Consider the following 16,224-nt stretch of genomic DNA (forward strand, 5'->3'; position numbering starts at 1 on the left):
GCAGTCTTTGGGCACCCTGGACTGGTCGCCAGCCAATCACAGGGCACATATAGGCAAACAACCATTCACACTCACATTCATACCTATGGACAATTTGGAGTCGCCAATTAACCTAGCATGTTTTTGGAATGTGGGAGGAAACCGGAGTACCACCGTGCAGCCCCTTATTTAAAATAGTTGAATAAAATACTCTTATTACACATACGTTTAATTGGATTCCTATGTGTTTCTGTTCCAGGTGGATGACGTCGACATAAAATACCACTCCCGTCCAGCACCTGCTGTTGGCAGCCCCTGCTGGGATTCTTTCTCCACGTCGCCTGCTGACACTAGGACCTATGTTAAAGATCACTGCCCACCTTCACACCACAATTGCGAGACGATTATTCAAAACCCAGGCATGGACAATTCCAAGGAGCCGCCCCCTTGGGTGTCTCCCCCTTCTCCCTTTGCTTCCTCCCCATCCTTCCTGTCCTCCCCCCTGGCTTCTGCCTTCCGTTTGTTTGAAGGAGGACATAAGCGACAGACGCCCCCTGGCCTTCCAGTTTCTCCCAACTTGAACCACAGTGGATGCAACTTGCCAGTGGTGAACCGCGGACTGAGGTATGACATTACAGCTGGTAGTTTTTCAACATTATTGCTAAAAAGTAAAGTATATCATTGCTAGGATTTTATCTTATATACGTAACTTATGTGAAAGTCAAAAAAATGATGATGCAAAGTATGTGTAATGAGCTTTACTGAAACCGACTGACATGCACAGAATTCATTCTGAAATCTCAACACGCCTTAAAACCTTTCAGGTCAACAGGTTTAAGGAGTGAGGAAACGGTAACTTATCAAAAGTAACTAAATTGTAAATGCATATGTGGCAAATTCCATATATATGTTCCATATGTTTCTTTGAATAGCCCATACTGATATGTCATGTATTGTATTGTATTGTTTGGCAAGCCTGTGTAAAGTGACAGGAAACCTGAATACAATTGAGCATTTTTGTTTTTAGAGAGCGCTCACACATTCCTTCCAGTTATTTTGTATTGGCACATACGCTAAGCATAAGTTTTGATTTGTCCAGGCTGACTGCCAATGGTATTTTTTTTATAAAGAACCATCCCTGTGCAAAATGCCGCAAGATATTAGTAGAGTTGACATGTCACATCTTGTGTCATTTATGCACAATTTTTGCATCATGTTACATGTCAACAGCCCTAGTCTTGAATGTGACAGCGGAGAAGAGGACATACTGGGACATTCCTACCCCTCTTCAGATTTGAAGATTCAGTCCAACTCCCCAGAGTTGAACCACTCTCACTCTGACAGCACACACAAGCCTACAAAGGTACGCCACATTGTGCATCCTTTCTGACACAATACCACCTTGATTGTGCATGTTTAATCAAGGTTCTATGCTCAAAGCTGTTAAAAAGATCAGACCTATTGATTTAAGATTTCCAGACTGTCAGCATTGTGCAAAAATGTTCTGCTCTCGAGTTGTTTACGTGCGGCTGTCTGCTATGTCCCTGCTTTTACCCAGAACCCAGAAGAAGCCGAGGTCCGCCTGCGCTCGTACTCCTACTCCTCCCCCAAGGCGAGGCCTTCACGCCCCTTACTTAACAGAGATGCAACCATTACTGATCTGGCAGAAGGTGAGCCATCTCTATTTCCGCTCTCTGTGGCTGGCTGAATAGAAACATGTGTAACATCACACATCACAAACGTTGGTATGATGCAACACCATTACCCCATATGTACATATGTCAGTGTCTAGCATTAAGGGCCTGCTGCTTCATCCTCTGTAGATGGTGCATTCAGCAGTGGTCGTTCTCTACTTCAAGCTTTATCTCTCTCTAAATCACTCTCTCGACTCCACCAAGTTAGTAAGTACAGCACAAAGTAGTAGCAAGATGCTACCAGTGTCTCTGTGGGCATTGCAGTGTTTTCCTTGCTCTGTCGTGGGGAAATCTGGTCATAATCAACAACATCAAACATGTATCTTAATACTGAACTATAAGGTATACCATAAATCAGGGGTCTCAAACACACTAGTTTGAGGCCCCCGCCTTGATGTGAAAGTTTAATGTTAGTGCGGCCCGCGCAAGTTTGATATGGATGCTGTATGGTATCATGTACACAGAAAATATTATTACGTTTGATTAATGTTCATGTTAAAGGTTAAATAACTGTTAATAGTTATCCTCCCTATCCGTGTGGAAGTGGTAAGTTTTTGGCTATTTAAGTTTAAAGGAAATAACTTGAAGGCTACCGTTTGGGTCGCTAGCTCTCTAGTTTGCGAGTTAGCATGTCGTGTCTCAAGACCCTGCAGTTGCGCAATATGTTTATATGTAAATAAAAAGAGTATAAATGTGACGATAGTCGTGTTTTGTCATGTCTACAGGGCTCTAATAATGCTTTGTTAATTTGAATCTAAAAAAAAATTTTTGTCTACCCACCAACTATATGTGGTTTCTTAAGTTTTTATTATTTGCCGTTTTATTTTTATTATGATATTTATTTATTACTGATTGATTGATTTTCTTTATTCTTGATTTGTTTATTTATTTTTCATCTTATTTTGTGTAGAAAAATAAAAAGTAAGATATTTGAGAACAGTGGAATGTTTTATCAGAGCTTTTCATGTAGAAAATTGGAACCAAAGCGAAGTTTTTAAAAAATCTTTGTTTTTAATAAATGCGTTTTTTTTTTTTTGGAAAACCTGATGCGGCCCAGTCTCACCCAGACCCTAGCTCCAGTGGCCCCCAAGTAAATTGAGTTTGAGACCACTGCCATAAATGCTCTGTTGAACCATTTGTAGTATACTAGATTAACTTGTCATAATGCAATGCACCATAATTTTAGGTCTAAATTATTGCAACTACACAATAGTACTTGGGTCTTATTTAACCAAATGGATGAGACACAGCCTTACACATTGTTTTGCTTGCTAAGGCCAGAAGGTGTGTGTGTTCCGTGGTAAAGGAAATATTTATAAAGTCAGTTCTGCACCACTGCAAACTACAATCATAATAATAAACATATTGCAAAAATATCACCTGACATTGTTAACCAAAATTGAGCATCTGTGGGTTCGGAATTTATGGTACTTTTATATGAAATAAAAATAGTTTGCATGGTGTGATTTTTTTTTTTTTTTTTTTGAGAGGAAATCATAAAAAGTTGAAATGGTGTCTGATCAAAACCAGACTTTCTCCAAAGCTTATAAATAATAAAGGGAACTAGATCCAGTATTTGCTTTACTAAATTGCGGCTTTGGAGAAAGTGTTCTTCTCGTCTAATAAAGGGTGTCAGGGCTACTTAAGCATTACTGTTATATTTTTCCTGTGCTATTTTTAATATCCATCGTTTATCCTTGGCAAAATCCTGGTGCCATGTTTGGTCTGTCTCTGTATGGGTGCACTACATCCAGGAATTCTTGTGTTCTGCCAATGGGATGAAGGTTTCAAACTCTCTTTCTCTCTTGTAATAACTTCCACACCTTCAATGATACATTTAGTATTTGCCACTCACTCATGAGTCCTTTGTCTGTTCTGACACTCTACGTTACAGAGCAGAGCGTGCTGAGCCTGACGGAGACTTCCAAAGAAAAGAGGTAAACGCATCGGCTCAGTTATATGAGCTGAGACGCGATCTGCTTGACTGTGTAAGGCCTAGAGATTTCCGCCCTTTTTAGGCATTAGTGTTGGCCTGCAGTTTTGAGATTATCCCTGATGGGTCTGACTGCGTGCATACTGTGTGTGTGTGTGTGTGTGTGTGTGTGTGTGTGTGTGAGAGAGACCTGAGTTTGGGGTCTGATGAGGCAGGATGTGACACACTTCCTGTTGCAAGGCCAGAGCCGGGATATGCTCTGATTGCAAACTCAAAATAACCTCAAGTAAATAACAAAATCATTTTAACACCATGTCACTGACTAAGTATTTAGAATAAGTGTGAATGTACTACATTTGCCAAGCTAAATTAACACAACACCTTTTTTTGTGTGTTTTTGCACATAATGCATAATCATTTCAATTTGGTTAGTTCATAGGCTCATTGATTTATCATGCACTAATTCATTTCCCTTGCTAATAACCATGCATTGCTAACAGAGGAAATATTTGATGTAATCCTGTTAGGTAATTTGTTTTTCATACTAGATCATTAAATCGCTGTGTTACAGTAGCTTATATATAAACACACTGGATCATTTTATTCCATAACAATATTTAAATCCATCCATTGTTACCACCAGTGACGTGCGGTGTTTTTATGTGCTTATTAAGACATAACCAAAAACAAGTACAATTTGGTGGAGGTTTGAGGTGTGTTATATCCATCATGCAGGGTTTTGGGTTTCCGTAAGCGGGCCCAGTCAGCAGAGGAAGAGAGCAGCGCATCACTCCAACACCTCACCCTCACAGAGTTCCTTAAAGAGTATGTGTTCACCAAAGCGGCCTCACAGCCATATGCATGTGCGGCTTAACCTGTTTTAACATTTTACAGTGACTATTAACTTCATTAACCACATCCGTTTTGTACATGTAAACTTCCATATTTGACTCTAACTTCTGAATTTAGGTTTGATGTCATGTTGCATGTCATCTTCTTCTCTAAACCGCTGCCTTGAATGTCTGTATAGTATCTAATGAAACTAGTTTAGGATGTTGACGTTATTAATTACATCTCTTCAAGGTCATGCTATAAATAGCATCCACTTGAGCGCACAGTGACACCCAAGCATGCCAAGCATGATGTCAAGAGTAATAGGCAGTAAGTAGACCGGGGTCCCGGAGGACTGTCGGGCCACTTGTTCATCTCAGCATGATGCTTGAGTCCAAGTTTATTAAATCTGTCGTAGTATATTAAAATACTAATAAGAGTTTTGCATCTTGGTCTTCAATGTCGTCAGTGATGAGATGACTGAATACTACTAATGGAGGTTTCTACACAGGATTGAAGATGAGGAGTGGGACAAATACATAATCCCATCCAAGGTCGAGCCAGAGAAGTACAAAGTGAGCCGGACCTTTAGTTTCCTAAAGAACAGGATGTCCAGCACTCGCAACAAAACAAAGGTGAGGCAACTCATCTTTGATGAAAAGGCTAACACGTTTATAAAGCGTGTCCATGCATAAAGCTTCATAGCCAAAGAAGAGCTGTAAAAGCTTTACCATCTTACAGACAGGCCGGGTCAGAATTCCTGTGTCGGGGGAGCCGTTGTCTGTACAGGGTGCCTTTATTTGGTGAGGGAGAAAATTCCCTCTCCTCAGGTCTTAGCAACAGGACACAGAGAAAATATCCTCTTACATAATGCTGACCTCTTAGCACAACATGTGGATCCAAAACACATTCCGTAGTACCATAGAGCACGTGTACATGTGTTCCACAACATGTTGCCTTGCGTGCACATGTACACACGAACGCTCAAACAAACAAATACAAACGCTGAAAGTTTGATAAGAAAATAAACCTTCCTCGCTCACCAACACACACATACGAATCCCCTCTAATGCCCCCCCCCCCCGCAAGGACAGAGCACCACAAAGGGGCTCACTCAAAGGTCCTTTATCTCTGCTAACTTCACTTTAACAGGTGTATCACAGCATGAAGTCAACCACTTTGTCTTTTGTTGTTCTTCCTCCACTTTGGTGGTTTCTTCACCACCATCAGCTTGAGTAAATGTCAGCTTAACGGGTACATGTACTGAATTTACAACTCGCTTTTTCAGGTAAAAGGGAAAGAGGTAAAAGATGGAAAGGAGAAGACGGGAACAGCCAATGGACATCAGTTTGTTCCTCCATCTCCATCCGGTCCTGCCGTCTGTGTGGCCTGCGATAAGTCTGTTTCTGGGAAGGAGCTGCTGCAGTGCTCCAGTAAGTATTCTTCAGCATGTATTGTGGTGGCTCAACTGTCACGGTTTGTGTAAATATTCTCGCTCATGCTGTCTTTATGTTTTGGTCTGCACTTTTTTTTCCCGTCATCATCCTCCACTTTGATGAACGGTGGTTGCTTAAATCAACTATCTGCTGTCGTCGCTAGACTGTTTCCTGAATATCCACAAGAACTGTCGGGAGTCTGTTGCCCCATGCGGAAAGGTAACCCTCATACACTACTTTGGGTCTCTAAAACAAGGGACACTTTGAAACTTCATTTTGGTTTTAATACCTTTACATATACATATACAGCAGTGTGTTGATTAGCATCATTAATTTGTTCCAGAAGGTCAGACTCAAACCAAAATGCGGTCTAAGTTTTCCTATAGAAAATAATAATGAAAATAATAAAAAAAAATGGTATATAATAAGAAATAATGAAAATCCAATAAATCTATTCCATTCATTCATTCATTTTCTACCGCTTATCCTCACGAGGGTCGCAGGGGTGCTGGAGCCTATCCCAGCTGTCTTCGGCCGAGAGGTGGGGTACACCCTGGACTGGGGTACACCCTGGACTCCATTCCAGACACCCCAGAATTTTAACCAAAACACACTTTATAGACAATAATTTTAGTTTTACATGCAGAAAAAGTTGCAAAAATAATGGCAAATGAATGGACGAGTGAACGTTTAACATCACTTTTACCTAATTTTGCAAAGAGGGAGGGGGAGATGAGGGGGATTATGCTTGGGGAGTAATCCCTTTACTTTTGACTGTTTAATGACTGGGGCAGTAAAAGGCTTAACATGCACAGATTTACAGTCAAAACAACAATGCCTTAAAATGACATAGGAAATAGAGAAATGAACATTTGACATCACGTTTACATCACTTTATGCAGAAAACATTGATATTTGACATTGACATTTCAGTTCAGTATGGCAATAAGGATCAGACATCCTTGATTATTATGAAATTGGAATAAAAAATGGAATCTCTATTTTCCAGATGACTGTCTCAAAACAGTTTTAAGATAATGCACTCCATCTGGTAGTGTCAATGCGACAACTCCAAAGTGCTATGTGCCGCTCTAAGTTACAGTACACTACTTTACCGGTTATTACCTTTGTCACTGCTTCTCTCACTCTACTGTCATACCTGACGTCATGTTCATGTTGGGTAGAGGTTTTATAATGTGCTTTGTGCATTCCTAGAATATTCATTTTGATGTTACAACAACAACCTGATCACTGAAATAGTTTGTTGTTCATCAACTTAAGTTAATATAACATATTTCCCCAGAAGCTGCAGGAGAGGAATGCATTGCTGATGAAAACCAAGACCTTGTCTCTCCCACAGAGTGAGTCCCCCTCCCTCTCTGCTTTGATCCATTTAGTTTTTACCTGTCCTCCCTTGTTTTCCCTGCCGGTTGCAGATTAAGTAAGCCATTTATTCTCTTCCCTCACTCATCCCTTTGACTGTGGTTTTCAGACAAGTTACATTTTAATCTGCCTCTGTGGGGGATCCAAAGTGGATTGTGTGCATGTATGTGTTCGTGCATAAACACACAAAAGGCTTAGTCGGACAATTTTATAATATATGGATTCTAAAAAATATGTGACTGAGGCTATACAAACATCTAACTTCAACACTAAAGAAGCATTTCAAGTGTTTGTTTACGTTTTATGTATGTTTTTTTTTTACTGGTGGTGTCCTCCAGCCTCTTTGAAAGACAGCTCTTCATCCTCCTGTCTGACCTCCTCATCAGTTTCCCCATCTTGCTCACTTGCGACAATAACTAAAGACAAGAGAGAAACACTCACCCCTCTGGCTAAAAGCCTCTCCGTCTCTGTCGAGAGCAGGTAGGGATCACCCACTACAGTTCAGCCCTGTATATTATGGATTTCATTGAAATGCCTTATTAGTAAAATTTTTTTACTCATAGCTGAGCACAACATCCTGTGACTTTAGAAAATGATATCAACATACATTATATTAATGTGTGTGTTAATTCTTCTGTTAAATAGACGCCTGAGTGACACCGCAGGCGTAGAGGTTGACGCCATTGCAACGTCTTACACTAACAGCTCTCTGTCTGATGAGGGAACTCCAGTTACGGTGACTCCACCTTCAGTGGACACGCCAATCACCTCACAGGGTAAGCGAGGCTTGAGCCCAACCGTGTTCACTTTTATTCTCTTTATTAAGGCTTTTTTTGTTTTTACAGATGCTTTAGATGCTCCACTACTGAGTGATCTGTCAGCTGACCTACTGGGACTGGACACAGAGTCATGGAGTCTCGCAGTCAGCCCAGACTTCTGCCGGCAGCACGACAGACGCACCATCAAGAGACAGGATGTCATTTATGGTGAGCATTATTAGCATCATAAAGCTTCCACAACTGATAAACTTCAGTGACCATAATCCACGTCTGTGGTCTCCCTGTAGAACTAATGCAGACAGAGCTGCACCACATTCAAACACTGACGGTCATGTCTGAAGTATTCCGAAGAGGCATGCTAGAGGAGCTGCAGCTAGATTGGGATTGTGTGGCCCGGATCTTCCCATGCTTGGATTCCCTGTTGCTCTTCCACAGGAACCTTTTTGGAGCTTTGCAGGAGCACAGGCAGGCTTCCACCCGACCTGAGAACCAAAGAAATTACCTAATACACCAGATTGGAGACATCTTGCTTCAGCAGGTTAGCAAAGATGGATACATAAAGGCGAGGACAGTAAACATCTCACAATTTGGCAACCATTTTTAATTCAGGATACATTTTCAGGGGACAATACCATAAAAATAAAACTTGGATATACTTTTGAGTAGACAGTGTACATCTTGTATAATAGTTAGGAATGCTCCAATTGATTGGCCACTGATCAATATTGGATGATTTCCTCGTGCACATTTTAAGGTCACTCTTCTCAGTTCTCAGATGAAAATGCAGAGAAGATGAAGCAATTATACGGCGAATTCTGCAGTCACCACATGGAAGCCGTCAACGTCTTTAAAGAGCTTCAGCAGCAGAATAAGAAGCTCCAGAACTTTGTCAAAGTAAGCCCCGACCTTTGACACATTGTGTGCTTCATGAGCTATGGGTCATAAAATCCTAGTTGTGACCTCTCTGCTTACAGCAACAGAGCAATAACTCACTCGTCAGGCGGAGAGGGATCCCCGAATTCATCCTTTTAGTCACCCAGCGCATCACCAAGTACCCAGTGTTATTGGAAAGGATATTACATTACACACAAGGTTAGTATATCACAAAACACCAAATATGTGTATGTATATACTGAATATAATTACTTTGACCTCTATAACATTGCTTTTGACAGACGGAAGTCAAGAACACGCTGACTTGTCAAGTGCTCTGGCTCAGATCCGTGACATCATTGCAGCAGTGGACCTGACAGTTAGCAAGTACGAGATGTCTCAGGAGCTGCAGGAAGTGCTTGCCCGGCTGGAGAATAAGAGCTTTGCCAAACTAAAGAATGGCAAGGTGATCCGCAAGCAGGACCTGCACAGCAAACACAGAGAGCTACAGCATAAGGGGCTGCTTTACTGGAAGACCGCCACGGGGCGCCTAAAGGGTTTGTTGAGGAGCATCTCTACCACCAGATTGATTTATTCAGCATACACTTGATTATGTATTCCCTCCCCCCTCTAGACACACTAGCCCTCCTGCTCACAGATGTTTTGGTTTTCCTGCAAGAGAAAGATCAACGCTTTGTATTTGCAGCCGTGGTAAGCCTCAACCTGAAGCACATGTGCAAGTCTTGACCATAATAAGTGTCTTATCTATTCGGTTTTACATACTTTCAGGACCAGAAGCCTCCAGTGATCCCACTGCAGAAGCTCATTGTTCGAGAAGTAGCCAACGAGGAGCGAGGGATGTTCCTAATCTCTGCTTCTTCAGCTGGACCGGAGATGTATGAAGTTCATGCCACCACCAGAGAGGAGAGAAATGCTTGGATGAGACACATACGACAAGCGGTCGAGAGGTGAGATGAAGTTTTATAAACACAATATGATCAGCTTCCTTTAATAACACTGACATGAAATTATGTGACAATTGAAAATGAGATACAGTACCTCTAGGTCAGTGCTTTTCATTCATTTTTGTTGATTTGAAATACTAGAGGAACTAATAATATCTACTCATTTATCTGTACTGTACAGACTAAACCTGAAACCAACAAAATGCAACAAAATGGAGAGCATATAAGCGAATTCAAGTCAAATTGCATGTTGAATACTATAAATGTGCACATGTTGGTAGGTCTGCACTAAAATGAAAGCCTCTCGCCCCCCCACCCCACCCACAGGGGCGCCTGCCCTACTATTTCAGAAGCACTGCTCTAGGTTAATTTCTTGTGTTTGCATGCATTCATGTTACATATTGTCTAACCTATTTAACAACCATTATGGCAGTTGCCCAGAGGAAGAAGAGGAGGAGGAACGGAGTGCCGAATTAGAGGAGGCCAAGAGAGCAGCGGAAGCAAAGGTTCAGAAAATCTCAAAGTTCCAAGGTAACATCTGGTCATTCTTTCCAGAATTTATAGAAAATTGATCCCATAATGGAACCTGCAGCAGCTCCGTTGTTAATCAATATGTTTATTATTTTTGTAGAGACATTGTTAGGTCAGGACCAACGCATCTGCAACAGCTTGGAGGAGAAGTTACATTTATATGCTGAGCTCACAGAGTTAAGCCTGCGGTCTCCTGAAGCCATCCCACATCGCCATCTGCTGGTACAACCAGATATTGACAGTGATACACCAAGACAGGCCTCAACACTGCTCAAAGCTGCACTCAGAGAAGGTAAGATTTGCAGAAATCATGTAACCTCAGATCAAAAAAGTATACAAACTGGCTCCTTAAATTACACTTGTGACTTGTTTTATTCGTTTGTAGCGGAGAACCTGATAACATTACTGCAACATGATGGCCTTCCTGCACAAAGTCGTGACTCTCAGACCCGTGGGCAGGAGGGCTGCAACTACAATAGTCAAAGCAGCAGCATTCAAGAGTCTCCCTCTGAACGTGAGCATATTTTCATGCACTTTTGTAATTACATAATGTACTGTGTGTTGGTTTCCTCTGGGTACTCTCACATTCCAAAAATATGAATTTTAGGTTAATTGGAGACTACTAAATTGTCCATAGGAATAAATGTTAGCATTAATGGTTGTGTATATGTGCTAGGGATCGACCAATATGTTTTTTTTGGGGCCGATGCCGATACCGATTTTTTTCCATCACCCTCAGCCGATGGATTTTGCTTGGGCCGATATTTGTGGCCGATACTGCTTTTGATCCCTCAATTTACATGAAAAAATGGCCATTATAAATATTACAGGTCTCATGTTTAAACAAATATTTCTTGAAATGTAAACACTGAACACAGTAGGATTCAGCTTTCTTACACACATTTAAACGGCATTATCAACTTTAAAAGGAATAAATATTCAACTATGTGCAAAACATTTCTGTCGTAGTTTAAATTTATCTAGCATCGATGTGATGACTGCTCCTCCACAACGTGACGCGCACCCCCCATGCGGCGCAAAAATACATACATCGGCCAATACCGATACAAGGAAAAAATGCAAATATCGTCCCGATATATTGGCCGGCCGATGTATCGGCCGATCCTTAATGTGTGCCCTGTGATTGGCTGGCAATCAATCCGGGGCAAGTGGCATAGAAAATGAAGAAATGAACAATGTACCAAACGTAGCGGGTACAGGCTGTGTCATGCTGTACCTTTCTCTGTCAACAGTGGATTACCTGAGCACACTCAGTATGAGCTCCACCTCTCTGGGGTCAGACAGTGAAGGAACAGATAGCGTGTTGTGGAGCCCTGCTGAGCCAAAGAAAGGAGACACCAAAGAAACACTGTTCAAGGTTTGTCCATTTAGCCACTGTAGCATCCAATGTGACATTTTTCGGTGATATTATTGTCCTTGTGTACTAACATGATATTTTATAGGTAGCGGAGAGTGTCCAGAGTCTGACGCAGCTTCTTTATAGTCTGCAGGTAAGGACACCATCCATATTCAGTAAACCGCAAATAACCGAGTCTCCTATAGTTGCTGTGTCCGTGGTCTACAAATGCCAATAACCGGCAGTGTTTAATTAGGAGCAGATCAAAAACAACATTAATATTTGCGGCTGTAGGCAACCTCCTGATGTAGTCTGAAGTGCCATGAGTGGTTTTATATATGCGCTAAAATGTTGATTGCACTACTCAGCTATCAGTGGGAAACTCATGCATTTTACACTTGTCATCAACAGCGGTATTAATGAGGGCTGAGCAGTTTGTTCCTTGCTGCTGTTACAACATTGGTTCTGTTGATAACATTTTGTTGTTAAGAAATGACCATGTAGGCCAGAGAGATGGAAGTAGAGTAAAATAGGTATGGATTAGGTGCAGTTTAAGTAATGTAGGAGCGAGATCATTCTCGGTAGCTGGATAGTACCTCTGCTTCTTGTTTGCAGGCGGCTGTGACCCTTCAAGACAGCTGTCTCGAGATCCAGAAAATTCTTCTTCAGGAGGGAGACAAGTCTCAGCTGAAGACCCTCACCTCCCTCCAAAACACCCTGGTATGTTATTGTCTGGTATGTTATTGTGTGTAAAATGTTAACAGGGGGAGTACTGTTGTGCAGGATCAGGAGAGGCAGAAGGGCACTGACAAGAAGAAAGAGGACATTGAGAAGAAGAGTTTAGAGAGAAAGAAGGAAGAGGTGGATGAGGTGCAGAAACTCCACCTGAAGCTGAAACACGAACAGCAGCGCTGGGACAAAGAGTGTCTGGCCAGAGAGAAACAACAGGTTCCTTTCACTCAACTATATTTAATATTGACTATAAGTATGTCTCTATAGCTCCGGATTTTAATCTACTCAGTGATGTGTGCAGAGTGAACAGGAAAGCGCATTGGAGCAACGTGAGCAGCGTTGCATCCTGGAGGCAGAGAGGCTGCGATGTGAGAGAGAGGAACTGGACGCTCATCTGCTGGAGTACCGCAACAATCTGGACAGACTTCGGGAGGGCCAGAAAAGTGTGGACAGAGAGAAGGAGAAGATTGAAGCCCAGCAGAGGTTCCTCCAGAGCTGGAGACACAACCGGCAGAGTAGCCTGCCTGTCACCATTCCCATGGATGGATACAAGGTATATCAGGAAAGCGGGTAGGGGATCAATGCAGTAATAACGTGAGTGAATATAAAACATCATGATTAAATCGGAAAGTTGAGCTACAGTGGTGTGAAAAACTGTTTGCCCCACTTACAGATGAAAGTACCCCCCCCCCTTAAAACATAATGTAACTGCAATTAAGTGAGATGTATCCGTCTGAAAAAGGTTATAAAGCCATTTCTAAAGCTCTGGGAATCCAGCGAACCACAGTCACAGCCATTATCCACAAATGGTGAACCTTCCCAGAAGTGGCCAGCCAAACAAAATTACCCCAATATCCCTACGACTCATCCAAGAACTGCAGGCCTTACTTGCCTCAGTGGTCAGTCTTCATGACTCCACCGTAAAATAGACACTGGGCAAAAACGGCCTGCATGGCAGAGCTCCAAGACACAAAACCCTTCTGAACAAAAAGAACATTAAGGCTTGGATCTTGATGATCCCCAACACATTTGAGAAAATAGCTGTACTTAGGAAGGTGGGTGTCCCATTACATCTCGCATTTCATAATAAGAATATAATAACAAAAGTAAAATATGGTGGTGGTAGTGTGATGGTCTGGGGCTGTTTGCTGCTTGTGGTCGGGTTGAAAAAACGTATCTTTGGTAGCGAATGAGTTAATATTACTTTTTGTCCTCTGTTAAGTGGTGGGCGTGTACACAGGGTGGGTTCATCTACTTCATGATGGGTGGGTCACAGGCAGGGCAGTACGATGTCCATGAGGAAGGAGGTTTTTCATTCATGGCTCCACGATAACCTGAAACCTCAAAAGCAACCGCTCATTTTTTGTTGTTTATAAACAGGTTGTATGGACGCAGTAAAAACATACAGTACATAGGAGTAACGACATACAGCATTTTGTTTGCAATTGAATGAGTTATTACTACATAAGAGATATAAACATTTACATTATGTGGATGTCACAACATCTTTCTGTATCATCTCAGTTCATTATCTTTTCAACCTCCCAAGGTGTCAAATCACAGTCGCTCGGGCAGCCTGGATGCCAACTGTTGGACATATGAAAATGATGCAGCTCTGCTCGCCTCCCTCCAAAAGAACCAGCCAGTCCACAACAACAACAACCCGCACCAGTATCTGCTCTCCCCCCCGAGGAACCATGACGTCCCCAGGCACAGCGCCGGCTATGGAGCAGACGTCAGCCTCAGCGCCAGCCTCTACAATAGCCTCAACGCCCTGCTGAGCCAAGCACATAGAAAACAACCACAGGATGGTCTTACGTACCCAAACTACTCCAAGAACAACGGTTGCACCCGACCTTCAAACGATTCTGTCCGTCCTTTCAGCAGCAGAGTCACGCCGCAGCCACACACCACCAGCAAGCGTATGTACTTAGTCCATGTGACTTGGATTCTAATTCTAACACATCCATTCTGTGAATGCACAAAAAAATTACTCTTCTTTTTTTCCTCCTGCCAGACCTCAGTCCACAGTTGGACCGCCATTCACTGGGGGCCTGGAGGCCGAAAGTCACAAGTCCAGAACTTTACGAAAATTACTCGTCCTCCTCTCCCTCTCTTACCCCACTCCTGCCCCAGCAGTCCTACCTCTCTCTCGAAGGACATCTCAGGGAGGATGGAAGCGAGGAGAACATTGTTTACCTCTAAGGACCAAGCTTTTTACACATATAAATGGACTGCTTGCTTATATTTGTTTGTGCTGAATATACATGCAAAACTGTGGATAATCATATGAGGGAATAGTAGTGTACAAATGTACTGTATATGTGCCTTTATTGGAGTTTGTGGCAACCTCCTTGTTGTGCCTTTTCCTTCAAGAACAGAGCTTTCGTACTACCTGTAATTACTTGTTTGTGTGTAAATGACTTCTGTCAGGCTGTTTGGGCCGCCCTCAGCATGTGCTCCAAATAGGTCACGACAAAACGTACTGGTCTTATTTCCCATTCGCACTTAATAGACAGTATCAGTCAGATGTTTGGAAACACTTTCTTTTTGAATAGGGTGCAGAAGTGTCTCCTCAGGTTTGACTGGTGCTATAAGTAGAAAAAATGTATGTATGTGCGTTATTTACTCTCCTAAAGAGTATCATCACATTGCCATGTGATCTCAAGTCATATTTATTGATCATGCAAGCAAAAGCAACTATAGTATAACTGACGTGTGTACAGTATGTAGGTATTGTGTGTGTATAGTTTATTGAAAGGGCTACTTATGCACTTTCGTTTCTCAATGAAGTGCTAATATTTTCCTCTCTATCTCCTTTTACGTTGGTAATTTATTATTACTGTATGTGTAGATGGATTCATGCACTGTCCACAATGTTTGGTGTATTTCTTGTAAAAATGTAACAGGTGAAACATTGGGCTGCTTATAAAGGTGGTTGTGTGCTAAAAAAAAAAAAGTTCACAACAAACAAGACATTGTGGGTTGCTGTATTACTCGTGTTGCACTCTGGTTTGATGATGATGTTGAGTGAAGTACACTATTATATATTTTATGTTATGTCTTGCTGCTTTGCATAACTTGTGTGCCTCTTTGTCATCCTGTCAGGCAGAGCTCCCCATTATAAGAAACTACCACTGTCACCTCAACAATGCACCTGGGATGCCACCACAAAGCCAGAGGGGTGCCATGGCAACAAGCCCATTGTGTGAGCACGTATGCATTCACTGTTTTTTGGTATCTCTATTTCCTTTTGTTCAATACAGTGCCAATATCCGTGTGAATAAAGAGCGGCAGTGAGCTGCTATTCAGACACGGATATTGGCACTATATTGACGCTATGGTATTAGTACTCGCAAGTCCATCCCATGCTACCACATGACCACAAAACTTGTTATCCTCCATTAATACTGCTACGGAACTCCAGTTAGCCGGCTATGAGCTCCTCTAAATTAGTGGTGGACAAAACCGTTCATTTCAGTGAACTGGATCATTCCGGTTCATTCAGTAAAAAGATCCGTTCATTTCGGTCAATTGGTCGTTAGCCTGATCTCCCCCCTATGCATAGACCCGGTCAGCCGTGTAGAGTCAGTCCGTTGACTCATATTCACGTTCGTTCCGACTCAACAGTCGATCATGAATAAACGGCTGACGAGTGTCAGTCAATCACTCGGTCTCGGCCTTCAGATGACCCCACCCACCCACATAGCGAGGCGCGACCACAGGATAAG

General features: G+C 42.2%; 1 protein-coding gene across 3 annotated transcripts in view; it reads left to right on the plus strand.

Moving 5' to 3' along the window:
- LOC131128392 (rho guanine nucleotide exchange factor 28-like) overlaps positions 1-15,814 on the plus strand; it is a 35,010-nt gene extending 19,196 nt beyond the window's left edge. Inside the window, exons 12-40 of one of the 3 annotated variants that reach the window (XM_078789650.1) lie at positions 239-603; positions 1,210-1,342; positions 1,538-1,649; positions 1,803-1,880; positions 3,568-3,610; positions 4,342-4,431; positions 4,949-5,072; positions 5,726-5,870; positions 6,037-6,092; positions 7,177-7,234; positions 7,595-7,736; positions 7,902-8,032; positions 8,102-8,242; positions 8,323-8,573; positions 8,804-8,929; positions 9,010-9,127; positions 9,211-9,465; positions 9,543-9,619; positions 9,698-9,876; positions 10,307-10,404; positions 10,505-10,696; positions 10,790-10,918; positions 11,658-11,782; positions 11,868-11,915; positions 12,377-12,481; positions 12,545-12,709; positions 12,795-13,046; positions 14,043-14,415; positions 14,511-15,814. In XM_078789650.1, the coding sequence (XP_078645776.1) occupies positions 239-603; positions 1,210-1,342; positions 1,538-1,649; positions 1,803-1,880; positions 3,568-3,610; positions 4,342-4,431; positions 4,949-5,072; positions 5,726-5,870; positions 6,037-6,092; positions 7,177-7,234; positions 7,595-7,736; positions 7,902-8,032; positions 8,102-8,242; positions 8,323-8,573; positions 8,804-8,929; positions 9,010-9,127; positions 9,211-9,465; positions 9,543-9,619; positions 9,698-9,876; positions 10,307-10,404; positions 10,505-10,696; positions 10,790-10,918; positions 11,658-11,782; positions 11,868-11,915; positions 12,377-12,481; positions 12,545-12,709; positions 12,795-13,046; positions 14,043-14,415; positions 14,511-14,698 (4,299 nt within the window). In that variant the 3' untranslated portion in view covers positions 14,699-15,814. The remainder of the gene's footprint in view (positions 1-238; positions 604-1,209; positions 1,343-1,537; positions 1,650-1,802; positions 1,881-3,567; positions 3,611-4,341; positions 4,432-4,948; positions 5,073-5,725; positions 5,871-6,036; positions 6,093-7,176; positions 7,235-7,594; positions 7,737-7,901; positions 8,033-8,101; positions 8,243-8,322; positions 8,574-8,803; positions 8,930-9,009; positions 9,128-9,210; positions 9,466-9,542; positions 9,620-9,697; positions 9,877-10,306; positions 10,405-10,504; positions 10,697-10,789; positions 10,919-11,657; positions 11,783-11,867; positions 11,916-12,376; positions 12,482-12,544; positions 12,710-12,794; positions 13,047-14,042; positions 14,416-14,510) is intronic. The other 2 variants (XM_078789649.1, XM_058071192.2) reach the window with 2 other exon arrangements.
- Positions 15,815-16,224: the final 410 nt, after the last annotated feature.

This window comes from Doryrhamphus excisus, linkage group LG3 (assembly GCF_037039965.1).
Source record: "Doryrhamphus excisus strain RoL-2023G ecotype Guam linkage group LG3, RoL_Dexc_Guam_v1.1, whole genome shotgun sequence".
In the NCBI taxonomy this organism is placed as follows: Eukaryota; Metazoa; Chordata; class Actinopteri; order Syngnathiformes; family Syngnathidae; genus Doryrhamphus; species Doryrhamphus excisus.